The sequence below is a fragment of the Lepus europaeus genome, unplaced genomic scaffold (genome assembly GCF_033115175.1).
Source record: "Lepus europaeus isolate LE1 unplaced genomic scaffold, mLepTim1.pri SCAFFOLD_258, whole genome shotgun sequence".
Lineage (NCBI taxonomy): Eukaryota > Metazoa > Chordata > Mammalia > Lagomorpha > Leporidae > Lepus > Lepus europaeus.
The window spans coordinates 155,145-170,337 of record NW_026909139.1 but is presented as its reverse complement, the minus strand read 5'-3'; the positions used below and the strand labels follow the sequence as shown (position 1 = coordinate 170,337).

The following is a 15,193-nucleotide window of genomic DNA, read 5'->3' as shown; positions in this document are numbered from 1 at the left end:
TTATTACGCCCCATCCCCCCCTGCCGGGCACTGCCCACGCCCACCGCAGGGTCTCGGGCCGCCCCACGCCACAGGCACAGCTGACCCCACCGCGCTCCGCCGGTCCCAGGGTCCCCAGAAGGCGGGATGGCCCAGGCCCGGGTCCCGGGGGACAGGGTGTGGGGGCGCTGAGATGTGCCCCGGCCCATTGTGGAGCGCAGAGTAGGCGCCCACCGCCGCTGGGGCCCCGCCACCCACCCGGGACTGCTGGGGAGCCGGGGGCCTGGGGTTCGGCCGGGGCCTGACGCCAACACCGCCCACGCTGGAGGCCCCGAGCGTGGCCAGGAGCGTGGACGGTCACCCAGGTCTGGAGCCAGCCGCGCCCCTGCCCAGGCTGTGGGTCCGGCCGCCCTCAGGCCTCCGCCCCCAGGACCCCCGGACCCCGGCCGTGTCTGCGCGCGACCCTCCCCCACGAGCCCAGGGCTCCCTGCTCGGCCTCCGCCCCCAGGACCCTGCCAGCTGCGGGGGCGGGGCCCCCGGGAACACGGGGCGACAGGGCGCGGAGTGGGGCGGGCCCCGCGGGGACCCTGACCAGGCGCCGTGTCCATCTCAGCTCGGACTCCAGGGCCCGGCTCCGGCGAGCAGCGCGCACGGGTTCTCCCGCCCCAGATCGTTCCAGAAACATCAGCGTCGCGGCCGCGCAGGGGTCCCTCCGGGCTGCACTCCCGCTGTCCACCCTCAGCCGAGGTCCGCACCGTGGGGACCGGGCCCTCCGCACACCAAGCCGGCCCCGAGCCCCCGCCCAGCCGGCCCGGGCCACCGGGGACTGACCAGTGGGTGCGGCCCCACCCGCGCCTCCCAGCTCGGCCTTCCGCGAAAACGACCTCAAAAAGGAAGAAGAACTCCTGTGGGACGGAATTACAAGACATGAAAATCTTTAATTTCAAAAGAAATGTATTTTTACATAAATCTACAACAGAGAATTCAAATGTAGAAAAAATAAACTATATCCGGGACCCGGCCATCTCACAGCCCCCGAGGGAGCCGCGGCCACCAGAGCCGGGCCCGAGCCAGACCGGAGTCCGGGTCCCCGGGGACGCCCGGCGCAGTCCAGGGCCGGCGCGGCGGCCCCACCGCAGGTGCCGGAGGCCTCGGGGAGGGGTCCCGGGCGGTGCCCCGCCACACCAGACTCTGCCGGGCCCCAGGGCAGCCACGCCCGCGTCCCGGGGAGACCCTTCCACGCCCCCGCCCCGGGCCGGCCGCGCCCCACGCAGCCTCTCCGCAGGGCGAGCTGGGGGCCGGGGCCGGCGGGGCTGCGGCCGGGAGCGCGGGGAGTGGTCGCAGCAGGGGCGCTGGGCAACGAAAAACCAAGGAAGGTGCAGCACGTTTACAGAAAGACACAACTCACGAAACTGGACGTCACCCTCGAGACAAACGAGAACTTTGCTGGCCCGCGCGGGCACAGCGCAGGGGGCGCCCCGCCCCGGCCCCGCCCCGCCGGCCCCGGCCACGCCCCGGCCCCACCCTGCCAGCGCCGACACGCCCGGCCGGCCCCGCCCCGCCGTTCCCGGCCACGCCCCGGCCCCGCCCCGCCTAGCAGTCGCTCTTCCACAGCTTGATGGTCTTGTCGTTCTCCAGCGCGGCCGAGGCGATGATGTTCTCGGTCGGGTGGCAGGCCGTGGAGATGACCACGTCTGCGGGCAAGGACGCGCTGTGGCCCAGGGCTCCCGGCAGGGCCGCCGACCCCGCCCCCGAAACCCGGAGGAGCGGCCGCCTCCCAGCCTGGGGCGTCCAAGGGCCCTGGCCCAGCATCGGTCTGCGCAGCGCCCCCGGGGCAGGAGGGGGCCCGCCCGGCCGCGCCTCACCTGTGTGGCCCTGCAGCTTCTGGACGATCTCCTTCGTCTGCAGGTTCCAGATGTACACCAGGTTGTCTTCCGAGCCGGACACGATCCACTGCGGCGGGGAGCACACGCGTGCAAGTCAGAGCTCACCGCCCCCACACTCAGGACCCACGCGAGGGCTTCCCGAGTGTGCCGCTCGGCACCACCTACTCGGCCGTGTGCGTGCACACGCGTGTGCACAGGGCCCCGTTAGGAGCAGGACACGGGATGGAGAAGCCCCGCCCACAGCCAGGCCGCAGGTGCCCGGCCCCGCCCCCAGGCTGGGACCACACCCACACACAGGCAGGCTGGAGGCGGCCCTGGCACACACACAGGGCAGGACCACGCCCGCGGGCCCGCTTGGCGCCCGCACCCAGCCGGGCAAACCCCGGAGGCCCAGGGCAGCTGGAGCGAGCGTCACTGACCTTGCCGCCAGTCACGGAGAAGTTGGCAAATATACAGTACTTCTCGTTCTTGTGGCCCGTGTAGGTCTTCAGGCACTGGGGGGGGTGGAGGGGGCGGCTGAGCCCTGCCCGCTCCTCCCGGCTCAGCCGCCCCCAGACCCGCACCTCCAGGTCAACCGCCCCCAGACCCGCACCTCCAGGTCAACCGCCCCCAGACCCGCACCTCCAGGTCAACCGCCCCAGACCCGCACCTCCCGGCTCAGCCCGGCTCAGCAGCCCCCAGACTCGCACCTCCGGCTCAGCCGCCCCCAGACCTGCACCTCCCGGCTCAGCCCGCTCAGCAGCCCCCAGACCCGCACCTCCCGGCTCAGCCCGGCTCAGCAGCCCCCAGACTCGCACCTCCGGCTCAGCCGCCCCCAGACCTGCACCTCCCGGCTCAGCCCGGCTCAGCAGCCCCCAGACCCGCTCCTCCGGGCTCAGTCCGGCTCAGCAGCCCCCAGACCCGCTCCTCCCGGCTCAGCCGCCCCCAGACCTGCACCTCCCGGCTCAGCCCGGCTCAGCAGCCCCCAGACCCGCTCCTCCGGGCTCAGTCCGGCTCAGCAGCCCCCAGACCCGCTCCTCCGGGCTCAGTCCGGCTCAGCAGCCCCCAGACCCGCTCCTCCGGGCTCAGTCCGGCTCAGCAGCCCCCAGACTCGCACCTCCGGCTCAGCCCGCCCCCAGACCCGCACCTCCAGGTCAACCGCCCCCAGACCCGCACCTCCCGGCTCAGCCGCCCCCAGACCCGCACCTCCCGGCTCAGCCGCCCCCAGACCCGCACCTCCCGGCTCAGCCGCCCCCAGACCCGCACCTCCCGGCTCAGCCGCCCCCAGACCCGCACCTCCCGGCTCAGCCGCCCCCAGACCCACATGTCCCGGCTCAGCCGCCCCCAGACCCGCCTCCCGCTCACCTTCCCCTTGCTGTAGTCCCAGAGCTTCAGCGTGCTGCAAGGCAGAGACGGGTGAGGGGCGTCCCCGGGTGAGGGGCGTCCCCGGGTGAGGGGCGTCCCCGGGTGAGGGGCGTCCCCGCCGGAGCCAGGAGGGCGCGCACCCCTGCCCCGCCCAGCCAGGCTGCCGCCCAGAACCCCGAGGTGGGCGAAGCTGCAGTGTGGCCGGCCCAGCCTCAGCCGGCGCCCGCCCCGAGGCCACGTGGATCGTCCAGAAGACTTTTCCAGCTGCTCTCTGCTCGCCCCAGGATCCCTGACCTCGCAGGGGCGCAGAGGGCCACCAGGGGGCTCGAGGTGCTGTGACGCCGCCCCAGCGGCTCCCCAGTCAGACGGCGGCTGCTGGGGGCTGCCACTGAGGCCCACGGCGGGCAGCGGGCGGCCGGACCCGGGAGGCGCCCGCACCAGCACTTACTTGTCCAGCGTGGCGGCCAGGATGTATTTGCCGTTCGGAGAGAACTTCACAAAGGACACCGGGGGGTTGTCGTCATCTACAGCACAGACGGGCAGGCTGACCCGGCACCCGTCCCCCAGGGGTGCACCCCGGGAGCCCTCGCCCAAGCCCGTCCCGGCGGTGAGGGGTTCCCACCAGGCCCCGGCACGCCCCCAGCTCGGGACGAGGCTGGCGGTGCCACTGGCAGAGGCAAGGGTCTCCGTCACCCCGAGCTGGCCCTGCAGGCGCTGACCGCGGCCCGAGGGCCTCACCAGGGCACCGGCACTGCAGCTAAAGGGGCCACCGCTCCCACACACGGCAACACCAAGGCCAGGGTCCAGGACGTGACTGTGCTGCATCCTCACCGGGGACACAGGGAGGTGCGCCCTGGGGCCAGTGTCAGGCCAGCTGCTCCCTGGCCCGGGGGTTGCCCCTGGGCTGGCAGAGGCCCCTGGGGCGTGCGCCGGTGTGGTGTGGTGTCCCCAGCACCAGGGAGGACCCGGCACCCAGCGTTACCCCCAGGGGCTCGGCGGGGCCTCCGCTCCTGCGGGCTGCTCACACACACTGCAAAGGGACGTGGGGGGTGAGGCCACGCAGCTGCCAGGCCAAGCCGGTCACGTCGGCTACCGTGAACCAGCGCCCGCCGCCTCTGACCCGCACTGCCCGGCTCAGAGAAGCCAAGCTCTCGTCCGCCAGGCCTGGGAGAGCAGACGAAGGCCGCCGGCCTCTCCTTCCTGCCTCGTGCCTGCAGCTCGGGGCCGCACTAACCGTCCGCTGGGTCCGAATCCTGGCCCAGCACCCACTTGCTGTGTGGCTCTGGTTACTCAGCACCTCTGCACCCAGGCCTGGGGACAGCCACGAGGACAGGTGCCACCACAGTGCCACCGCGCGGGGCTGTGGGGCCACGCACGTCCCTAGGACCAGGGCCGGACGCGGGCTGTGCTGCGGGCAGCAGCCGGCAGGTCTGAGCCCAGGGCAGGAGGCCGGAGCAGCCGTCCCGGGCGAGGCCCGACAGGCCCAGCGCCACAGGCTGGCCCCTGCAGGAGCTGACCCGCCATCAGGAGGGGCTGCCCGCCGCGGCCGACAGGGCTGAGGGGCAGTCCAGGCGGAGCTGGGGCGGGCCCGCGGGACTCACCGATGAGCGTCTTCAGGCACTGGCCCGAGGCGGTGTCCCAGATGCGACTTCAGAGCAGGGTGAGAGCAGTGAGGACAGCGGGTCACCAGCGGTCAGCACCCCGCTCGCCCCGCCCCGCCCCCGGAGGACCCCCTCCCGCAGCCCGCACTGAGGAAGCTGGGGGCACCCCCTGCAGGTAGGCAGTGAGGACACGGGGTGCCGGCCCCTGCGGCCCAGGCAGGTGCGACCCGCCCTCCCACCTGTGTCTGCGTGTCCTCTCCCAGGGCCCCTCGGCCCGGCTCTGACCTCTGCTCTCTGCAGGCCGCGTCTCTGCCCGCCACAGGGGCGGGCCCTGCGTGCGCTCGGGTCTCCGCACCTCCTTCTGCCCCCAGACTTGTCCCTCGGGGGTACAGGTTACAACCCAGCATCGAGGACCCCGCGGAGCCCAATTCCACTCCATCTCCAGTCACACAAACCCCTCAGGGACTGCTCAGCGTGGGCCCCGCGACGCTCCCAGGGCACCAGCCGGCGGGCGACCTGGCCGTGCCCCCTACCCAAGCGCATCCCTCAACCCCAGCATCTTTGTCCTCGTCACACAGGAGCCCAGGAAGACGTCCACCTTCCACCCCGGGCCCACCAGGCCCGCAGCCTCTCGTTCCACTGAGCACCGGCTGGCTTCCCGGCTCCCGACCCGGCTCCCGACCTGCACCGGGGGCCACGCTGGTGTCTAGAAGCTGCCCCACACCGGGGGCTTCCGACCCGTGAGCACCAGAACCCGTCTCCTAGAGTCGGCGCTCGTCCACGCCCCGTGCGACTGCGTCCCCCAGCCCGGCTGTGAAGTCAGGCAGGGCCGTGGGCACGCGCTCGCCCCGACTGCACCGGCCTCCCGGCGCCTCTGTGGCCTCTGTGTCACCAGCGCGTGCCTGGGACCGGCTGTCCGCTCCTGACCCACGGCTTCTCTCCTGATCCCGTCAACAACCCTCAGGGCACTGCCGGCCTCACTCTGCTGTCTTCCTTGGAACCTGGTCCCCAGGAGATGGTGGCCAGGGCAGGCCAGTGCCAGGTACGCACGTCCTGTAGGCCTGTCTGGTCAGCACCCAGGCCAGCACCACGGTGCAGCCGGCTCACGGAACGCGCCTCCAGGAGGGCTCGGCGCCCGGCCGGCTGCAGCTGGGATGGAGGCCTGGCGGGACCCCTGGCCTGTCTACAGCCACACCTCGCTCTGCACAGGGCGGAGGCCGGCGGCAGCGTGGCAGAGTGCTGCGTGTCAGGGCCCCGCGGTCTCGGCTCCGTGTCCCCACCTGCCCGCCGGGCCCACTTGTGGGACGTTTCTCTCGTCTGTGCACCTGCCTCCCCTTGCGCCGAAGGGTGTCGCGAAAGCAACACAGGCGCGGGCGAGTTTATCAAAGCCGCAGCTCGCCAGCTCCGGGCAGGGCGCCCGCCGCCCTCTCCTCCTGGGGCTCCCTCCTCCCAGGCCGTCTGCCCAGGCCCCTCCTCTGCCCCTTCCCTAGCCAGGACGTCCTCTGGACCGGGCTCATCCATCGGGGCAGCAGCTGCCACCGGGCCTCCCTGCTGGCCACACAGAACCCGCGACGGGGCCGCCCCCCGCCCGGCCCTGCTGGCCACCACTGAAACATTCCTGCCCCCGCCCCCGACCCCTCCTCTCACTGAGGGCTCCCCACCGGAGGGGGCCCACCTCCCCGCAGCCCCACCACCGCCTCGCCCCAGCTTGTTCGGCGCCTCTGGGCCTCCGAAGCCTGCGGCCCCCGGCAGGGAAGCGCTGGTAGTTCCAGGCCACCGGCTCTGCCGCACGGTGCGAGCTCGGAACAGCAGGGCCGAGCCCTGTACGGGACATAGACGCCCACTCACCAGAGGCCATCGTAGCTGCTGGAGACGATCAACGACCCGTCACGGTTGAAGTGAACCTGAAAACCAAACGGTGGGGGTCGGCAGATGTTCTTCCAGGTCCTCACCAGGCTGCTTCCTGCCTGCACGGACCACGCCGGAGGCGGTGCGCAGGCCCCGGCACCGGCCAGCCACAGGCCGACAGACACACGGGCTCAAGCGGCTCCAGCGATGGCTCCAGCTGCTGTCTCGGGCCCTGAGACCCCGGGGCAATGATGGGGAGCGACAGGAAACACCCCGGCTGGGGGTCAGCCCCACAAGGCCAATGTGGGTCCAGCTCCCCTGGACTCCAGGCAGATGGCCGAGGCATGGGTCTCCCGCACTCCTCCCTCCGCGCCTGCACCTGCCTGCAGCCGTCCAGCGGCCAGACCCCCACCAAGCACAGGTCTAAGGGTACGGCCGGCACAGGCCCCGCACACCGGCAGAAGCGAGATCCAGGACCCTCTGGCCCGAGCCCCCCACTCGCCCTGGCTGCGGACCCTAGGAGCCGACCCACGCTGCTTCCCAACCCCCTCCTTCGGAACCCAAGGAGCAGGGGGTCGCCATGACGGAGGTAAGTGATGACCCCGGCTGCCTGCAGTTGTCATTCACAAGGTCAGGGGTCAGGGTCCATCAGGGCTGGCCCAAGGGGCACCTCTGGAACTGCCCTGGCCCAACCGTCGGGCCGGGCCTCAGCACCGGGCCTCAGCGCGCCGGCTTCCCCGTACAGCTGCCGACACCGAGGTCACAATCCTCGCGCTGCTGCGGGGCCGTCCCGGGCAGCCAGAAACAGCTGCAGACCTGGCCAGCGTCCCCAGAACGGGGCGGGGGGGCAGTCAGCGTGTGGCAGCCCACCCAGACCCCACAGACCCCAGCCGCAGGGCCACCCCGGGTCTCCAGCGGCTGCGCAGGTGAGGGCCGAGCAGGGCGACGCCGTGGTGACAATCTGTAACCCGGCGGAGCGCCAGCGTTCTCCTGGCTCCGCCCGACCCCGGCAGGTGCTGGCCAGAGAACCCGTAGACGGCAGCCGTGTCTCCCAGACACCTCACTTCACGTGTCACCCCAACACGCCGCCAACACACCGTGCCAGGTTTCTCGTGGCTGAGTCTCCGAAATCTCAAAGTCTGGTTTCCCAGGCTGGGCCCCGCGAGGGCTGGGCGAGCCGCCTCGCAGCAGCACTGCCCACGGCTCTGGCGGCGTCGGGAGCCACCGCTCTCCCAGGACGTGGACACCATGCTCACCCCTCCCAATGCCAGTGCGCCGGCAGCCACGAGCCAACCTAGGCCCACCCCACACTCTGCTGCCTCCTGGCCGCCCGCCATGTCCCACAGGCACAAGGGGCCCGGGGCTTCCACTCAGCAGAGGGCCAGGTGCAAGGGGCAGCACCACAAATCCTGGCAAAAGACCGACAACAGCAGGCACCGCCGGCGCCGGGACAGCGGCGCGCCCCACCGCGAGTCAGGAGTCAGGAGCCGGCCTCGGTGGGAGCCTGGCACGGCTGACGTAGGCCAGGGCGCAGCGGCGGGGCCCAGCCTGTCACCCACACCGTGCTCCCAGGGCAGGGACCTCCAGGGGCCACAGCACCACTGACCCGACCGCGGAGGGAGAAGGAGCAAGGGCGGCTGGAAACCCAAGCCAACACCGGAGACTCCGTGCGGCCAGTGCTGACCTGAGGGGGCCGGGGGGCCCTCCCCGGGGGGCCCTCCCCATCCGCCTGCCACACCTCGCGCTTGTGGGAAACGCTTCCAACACCCTGCCCCCGGGCGGCCGCCGTGGCACAGCAGGCTAGGTCACCGATCGGGGCGACGCAGCCCGGAGCAGGTGCCCGTGCGAGTCCCAGGTCCTCCGCACCCAGGGTCCCTGCTGCCTGCCTCAGCCTGGCCTCGCCCTGGCCCTGGACACACTGGGGACGAGGCCGTGTACGGAAGACCCGCCTCTCCCTATCGCTCTTCCAAAGACACGGGAAAATAACTCGTTAGAAAGCCTGCAGCCACAGCTGATGACCGGGGCTCCAGGGCTCCCCTCAAGCTGTCACTAACACCGCCCTCCGGACCACTCCGCGTGCGTTCTTCCACCCCAGTGCGCTCAGCGCCACTCCGTGCGTGGAGGACAGCGCGTGGCGGGCGGGGTCCCGCACAGGCCTGGACGCCCCACAGGCAAAACGCCGGAGCACGTTCGGGCCAGGACTGAGAGAGGCCGAGCCACCGCCCCCGACCCCCGCTCACGGAGCAGCCGCTGACACTGCACACGGCTTCGCTCTCGCATCGCGCACCCTGCACCCGGGATGGTGCCCACACGCCTGCAGCACGGACAACACGCACGGCTCGGGACCAGCTACTCAGCGTCCACCGCGTGTCCACAGGCCCGGGCCATGCCAGCCACCTCCACGCGGAACTCCCTCCCGAGGGCGGCTCCCTCTCCCCACGCGGCCCCCCTCCACTGAGGGGACAGTGGCCCGCGTGCCGGGGGGACTTACGGCTGACACGGGGTCTGAGTGCGCGGGCAGGGTCTTGAGGCACTTCCCCGTCTTCACGTCCATATCCTCACGCTCTCGTCAAACTAGGGCAGGCAGAGACGACAGTGGCCCACGGGGAAGCCGGGCCCCACTCCCGCCCCGCCGCCCCGCCCCGCCCCGCACTCACGGAGCCCGACACGATGAGGTTGGACTGCGGGTTGAAGTTGCAGCAGAAGACGTAGTTGCTGTGCCCCTTCAAGGTTTTCAGACACTTGCCCTGCAACAAAGCCCCTCAGACACCGGTGCTGCGGGCGGGACCCTCGGGACCACCCCCCACAGGGCCCTGCGGGGCGGCCGGGCGGCCACACGGCTCACCGAGCTCACGTCCCAGATCTTCAAGGTCTTATCATCAGAGGCAGAAACGAGCAGGTTGGAATCTGAGGACCAGGCCACGTCGGAGATTCCCTGGGGGAGAACACAGTGAGCTCCGGCCCCGGAGCCGACCCTGCGAGAGGCCCCGGGCGCTGTGACCCCGCCAGAGGCCCCGGGTGCTGTGCCTGGCGGCGGGGGCCAGTGTGGGCACAGGGAAAGCACGGCGGAAGAACACGCGGGGGGCGCGCCCTTCCCTCGCCAGGCCTTGTCCAGCCCCCCTCCTGGGGACACCCACCAGCTTGTGGCCAGAGATGGTCTTCTCGAATTTCCCGTCGTACGCGCCCCAAATTTTAATGAGTTTATCAGCAGCTGAAAGAAAGAGGGAGGTGGGGCTCGGGGCTCCGGCCGGGCACGGTCACTCAGCCATCCAGTCTGGGCTTTCCGGACCCCAGCACGGGGAGCTCGCCCCACCCCCCGCCGCCCCCGCCCCACGGCACCTACAGGAGCTGGCCAGCCACTCGCCGTTGGGGCTGAACTTCACGGACGACACGGCTTTCGTGTGGCCGGCCAGGGTGAACTTCAGGGCGTAGTTGGGCTTCACAGGTGTGGGCTGTTGGAGAGAAGGCAGAACCCCACTAGCAGAAGCCCCCCCCCAGTTAGCAGCCGCGTGGATCCCAGCTGAATGCCGGCACAGCCCCGGCATCTGTGCTCCAAACCCCTAAGCCAGGCACCTCCTGGAGACCTGCACCCGGAGCCACCCTGCAACCCGAGGTCACCGTTCCTCCCAGAGGCCCCTCTGATGCGACCACCCCCACCCCCAACCCCCCCAGCCCCTCTGATGCGACCACCCCCACCCCTCAACCCCCCCAGCCCCTCTGATGCGACCACCCCCACCCCTCAACCCCCCCAGCCCCTCTGATGCGACCCCCCCAAACCCCCCCCACGTGGCCCCGCCACGTCCCAGGTCCAGCAGCTCCATCCTGGTTCAGCTTCCCTGGGCTGCACCTGCAGGCCTGGTACCTTACCAAAGGCCCTTGCTTCCCACCACCCAGACCAGCGCCCGCATCCCCGCCCGCTGTGGCCGAGGGCCGAGCTCCGCAGACGGGGGAGCAGCACTGAGAGCCTGTGTTTTGTACGAAGCTGCCGCGGGCGTTCACCAGGACTGCGGTCACTCGGGGAAGGCGGGCAGCGACATCGGCCCGGCCCTGCAGGCCTGCAGTCGTAACCTCTGCCGCCCCAGGCCGGGGGAGGCAGTGCCGTCAGGGGCCCACCTTGCTCTGAGTGGCGGACGAGGAAGGGGTGGGCTGGGCTCTGGCGGCCTCGGTCTCGGGCTTCTTCTCCTCCGTGGCCATGGCGCTGGCGCCCAGCAGGCAGGACCGCAGGGGAAGAGGCTGCTGCTAACCGAGGTCTACAGTGGGGCCTGGGCAACGCAAACCGTGTTTAGAAGTTAATTTCCAGGAAAAACGGTACAAAAAGAAATCTACCAGAGGATGGAAGACCTCTCTCTCTCTCTCTCCCTCCCTTCCTTCCTTCCTCCCTCCCTCTCTCCCTCTCCTCTCTGTGTAACTCTGACTTTCAAATAAATAAATCTTTAAAAAAGATTTTTTTTTCTTTTAAAGATTATTATTTGAAAGCCAGAGTTACAGGGTGGGGGGGTGTTTCCTTCCGCTGGTTCACTCTCCAGATGGCCACAATGGCTGGAGCTGGGCCGATCCGGAGCCAGGAGCCAGGAGCTTCTTCCGGGTCTCCCATGTGGGTGCAGGGGCCCAAGGACCTGGGCCATCTTCTACTGCTTTCCCAGGCCACACCAGAAAGCTGGATCGGAAGTGGAGCGAACGGGTCTCGAACTGGCGCCCATATGGGATGCTGGCGCTTCAGGCCAAGACGTTAACCCGCTGCGCCACAGCGCCGGCCCTCAAAGAAAAAACTCTCAATCACGGGGCCAGCGCTGCAGAGCGGGCGGCCCGCATTCCATGAGCGCACGGGGCCGGGTCCTGGGCGCTCTGCTTCTGATCCAGGTCCCTGCCATCGCACCTGTGAGAGCAGAAGACGGCCAGGCAGCCACGCGGGACCCTGGGCAGAGTCCCGGCTCCCGGCTGGCCCAGCTCTGGCCCTGGGCAGAGTCCCGGCTCCCGGCTGGCCCAGCTCTGGCCCTGGGCAGAGTCCCGGCTCCCGGCTGGCCCAGCTCTGGCCCTGGGCAGAGTCCCGGCTCCCGGCTCGCCCAGCTCTGGCCCTGGGCAGAGTCCCGGCTCCCGGCTGGCCCAGCTCTGGCCCTGTGCAGAGTCCCGGCTCCCGGCTGGCCCAGCTCTGGCCCTGTGCAGAGTCCCGGCTCCCGGCTCGCCCAGCTCTGGCCACTGCAGCACTGGTAGAGTGAACCAGCAGACGGACGGTCTCCCCCCCCCCCCCCACAGCTGAGTCTCTCCTGACTGTTCGCTTACTTGGCAGGAGACAGAGCTCACCCCCACGCCTGCCATGGCCAGGCCGGAGCCAGGAGCCAGAAACCCAATCCAGGCAGGGACCGACTGCCTGAGCCGTTGGGGCTGCGTCCTGGGGTGTGCGCTAGCAGGAAGCTGGAGCCGGAGCTGGGACCCGAGGCCCAGGCGTCCCCGACAGCCTCCTGGCCACTAGGAAAACGCCAGACCCAAGACCAGCATCTGAGCGCCTATGGGGGAGCCGCTCCACGCTGGCACCGCCCGGCACCCAGCTCCGCCCCGCCTGCCCTCGCCCCTCTGGGGGTCCTAGGGAAGACCCCACCCTCGATGGGTTTCCTCTTGCGAACAAAACGCCCCTCAGGGAACCCTTGGCACATGGAGCACACAGCTCCCAAGGGATCGTGGACAGAAAACCAAGCGACTGGAACTCATCTGGACCCCGAAACGCACGCCAGTGAAGCCAGCACGCCAACGCCACGGCTGGGGGCTGCCGCTGCCTGCAATACTGCCAGCGGCCCACACGGCCGCAGGTTCGAGACCCAGCTGCTCCACTTCCGATCCAGCTCTCTGCTATGGCCTGGGAAAGCAGTAGAAGATGGCCCAGGTCCTTGGGGCCCTGCACCCACGTGGGAGACCTGGATGGAGCTCCTGGCTCCTGGCTTCAGCCTGGCCCAGCCCCTGCCGTCTGGGGAGTGAACGGGCAGACGGATTCGTTCTCTCGTGCACGCACTAGCTCGCTCTCTCTAACTCTGCCTTTCAAGTAAACAAACATCGAAAGGAAAAAAAAAGCCGCGTCAGACAACACCGGAGCGGCCCGTGGTCTGTGCCTCAGGCCTGGGCGCTCGCAGCTCTCAGAGGCCGCGTCCCCCACGCCCGAGAGCAGAGGGGGCTCCAACCCCAGGTCACCGGCCTCGGCCTGACAGCAGGAGCCGCCCACAACCTGAACAGCAAGCGCCAAGCAGACAAAAGCGCCCAGGGCTCCACACTCAACATCACCGACCGCCCGGGTGCTGGGAGCCGGCGCTGCCACTCGTCTGAGGCCGCCCCCACCCCGCACAGGCCCCGGGCATCCGGGCAGAGGGAGGAGAAAGCAGGCGCCCGCCCTGCACGACCAGAGCGGCCACAGCTCTGCGCCACCTGCAGCAGCGGCTCCCAGCCCAAGGATGGAGCCGGGAGAGGGCTGAAGACCCCACCGCCAAGGCCAGGGGCACAGGGGAGCCGCGCCCCACCCGGGGCTGCCCCCAGGAGAGGGCGGAGTCGGAGCCGAGGAGCCCCCACCCCATTTCTCATCAAACAGTATGGACTCTTAAAGAACACAGCTTCTCAACCCCACAGGGCCAGCGGCCGCCGCACCAGGCAGGGTCCCGGACCTGGCGAACGCTGGCCCGCCTGACACCGGTGTGCAGGTGAGCTCGGAAATGGGGGGGCGCCTCCAGGGCAGCTGCTGCCTCCTGCCCCCACCCGCCCGGTCTCGGTCCGGCTGTGTCCAGGCCGACTCCTGGGCTGTACCACCTCGAGACCGTGACCCTGGGCAGAAACAGGGCTCAGCCCGCACCCACCGAGACCCCGACCCCGGGCGGGAACAGGGCGCAGCCCGCACCCACCAAGACCCCGACCCGGGCGGGAACAGGGCGCAGCCCGCACCCACCGAGACCCCGGCCCCGGGCGGAACAGGGCGCAGCCTACACCCACCGAGACCCCGACCCCGGGCGGGAACAGGGCACAGCCCGCACCCACCCAGACCCCGGCCCCGGGCGGGAACAGGGCGCAGCCCGCACCCACTGAGACCCCGACCCCGGGCAGAAACAGGGCGCAGCCCGCACCCACCGAGACCCCGGCCCCGGGCAGAAACAGGGCTCAGCCCGCACCCACTGAGACCCCGGCCCCGGGCGGGAACAGGGCTCAGCCCGCACCCACCGAGACCCCGACCCCGGGCGGGAACAGGGCGCAGCCCGCACCCACCGAGACCCCGACCCCGGGCGGGAACAGGGCGCAGCCCGCACCCACCGAGACCCCGACCCCGGGCGGGAACAGGGCGCAGCCCGCACCCACCGAGACCCCGACCCCGGGCGGGAACAGGGCGCAGCCCGCACCCACCGAGACCCCGACCCTGGGCAGAAACAGGGCTCAGCCCGCACCCACAGAGACCCCGACCCCGGGCGGGAACAGGGCGCAGCCCGCACCCACCGAGACCCCGACCCCGGGCGGGAACAGGGCGCAGCCCGCACCCACAGAGACCCCGACCCCGGGCGGGAACAGGGCGCACCCTGCACCCACCGAGACCCCGGCCCCGGGCGGGAACAGGGCGCAGCCCGCACCCACCCAGACCCCGACCCCGGGCGGGAACAGGGCGCAGCCCGCACCCACCGAGACCCCGGCCCCGGGCGGGAACAGGGCGCAGCCCGCACCCACCGAGACCCCGGCCCCGGGCGGGAACAGGGCTCAGCCCACACCCACCGAGACCCCGGCCCCGGGCGGGAACAGGGCGCAGCCCGCACCCACCGAGACCCCAGCCCCGGGCCAGCCGGGGTCGAGCCCGCACCCACCGAGACCCCGGCCCCGGGCCAGCCGGGGTCGAGCCCGGGGCGGCAGCTGTCTCCCCGCACAGCCTCGGCCGGGGGCGCCTGCCCGCCGCCCCCCTAGCGCCCTCGCGGCCCGGGCCCAGGCGGCGACGGCGGGGCCTCCCGGCGCGGGGCGCAGACCAAGACGCCGCGCAGGGCCGAGGCCTGCCCCGCGGCCGGGGGTCCCGGCGGAGCCTCGTCCTCGCCGGCGGCGGCCGGGGGTCCCGGGCGGGGCCGCTGCGGCGCGGGCAGCGCCGGGCCGGGCCTGGGGCGCGGCGGGGAACACGTGCGGCGGCTGGGGGGCGAAGGGGCCGCCCCCCGCCCGCCTCGGGCCCGCCCGGGGCCGCGCGGGCGCCCACTCACCTTGCCGGGCCGCGGCGGCGGCGGCGGGCCGAGACCTGGGGCGTCGCGTCGGCCGCCGCCTGGGCGGGAGCGCGGAGCGGGCGCAACGAGGCTGCGGCTCGGGCGGGCGCCGGGCGGCGTGCGGGCGGCGGTGCGCGTGCGCGGGGCCGGGGCGGGGCCGGGGCGGGGCCGGGCGCAGGGCCCGCCCCCGGCGGCGGCGGCGGCGCTACGGGCCGCCGCGAGGGCCGCAAGGCTTCAGGCGGGGGGTCTCGCGCCTTAAAGGGCGGCCCGCGGCGCGCGTTCCCGCCCCAGGAGCGCTGAGCTCGCCAGGCGGCTGTTGCGGGCCCGGCGCCCCTCG

General features: G+C 71.7%; 2 protein-coding genes across 2 annotated transcripts; one reads left to right on the top strand and one right to left on the bottom strand.

Annotated features, from left to right (window-relative positions):
- Positions 1-1,527: 1,527 nt before the first annotated feature.
- On the bottom strand, positions 1,528-14,943 carry WDR5 (WD repeat domain 5). Its single transcript, XM_062185056.1, is given in 15 exon segments — positions 1,528-1,673; positions 1,845-1,932; positions 2,285-2,359; positions 3,210-3,243; positions 3,658-3,733; positions 4,811-4,857; positions 6,659-6,714; positions 9,150-9,208; positions 9,211-9,232; positions 9,316-9,405; positions 9,504-9,593; positions 9,796-9,869; positions 10,002-10,110; positions 10,772-10,920; positions 14,857-14,943. Coding segments are annotated over 14 exon segments (1,002 nt in total). The 5' UTR covers positions 10,853-10,920; positions 14,857-14,943; the 3' UTR covers positions 1,528-1,572.
- LOC133754635 (basic salivary proline-rich protein 1-like) lies at positions 13,351-14,575 on the top strand. Its single transcript, XM_062185057.1, has 2 exons — positions 13,351-13,590; positions 13,832-14,575. Exons 1-2 carry the CDS (start codon positions 13,351-13,353, stop codon positions 14,573-14,575), a joined length of 984 nt encoding a protein of 327 aa, XP_062041041.1.
- Positions 14,944-15,193: the final 250 nt, after the last annotated feature.

Excerpts from the sequence above, each read along its gene's own strand:
- LOC133754635 (XM_062185057.1), top strand. The coding sequence starts at position 13,351 with ATGGGGGGGCGCCTCCAGGGCAGCTGCTGCCTCCTGCCCCCACCCGCC. Across the intron at positions 13,591-13,831 it reads CCGCACCCACCGAGACCCCG|GGCTCAGCCCGCACCCACCG; the intron begins GCCCCGGGCGGA and ends GGGCGGGAACAG.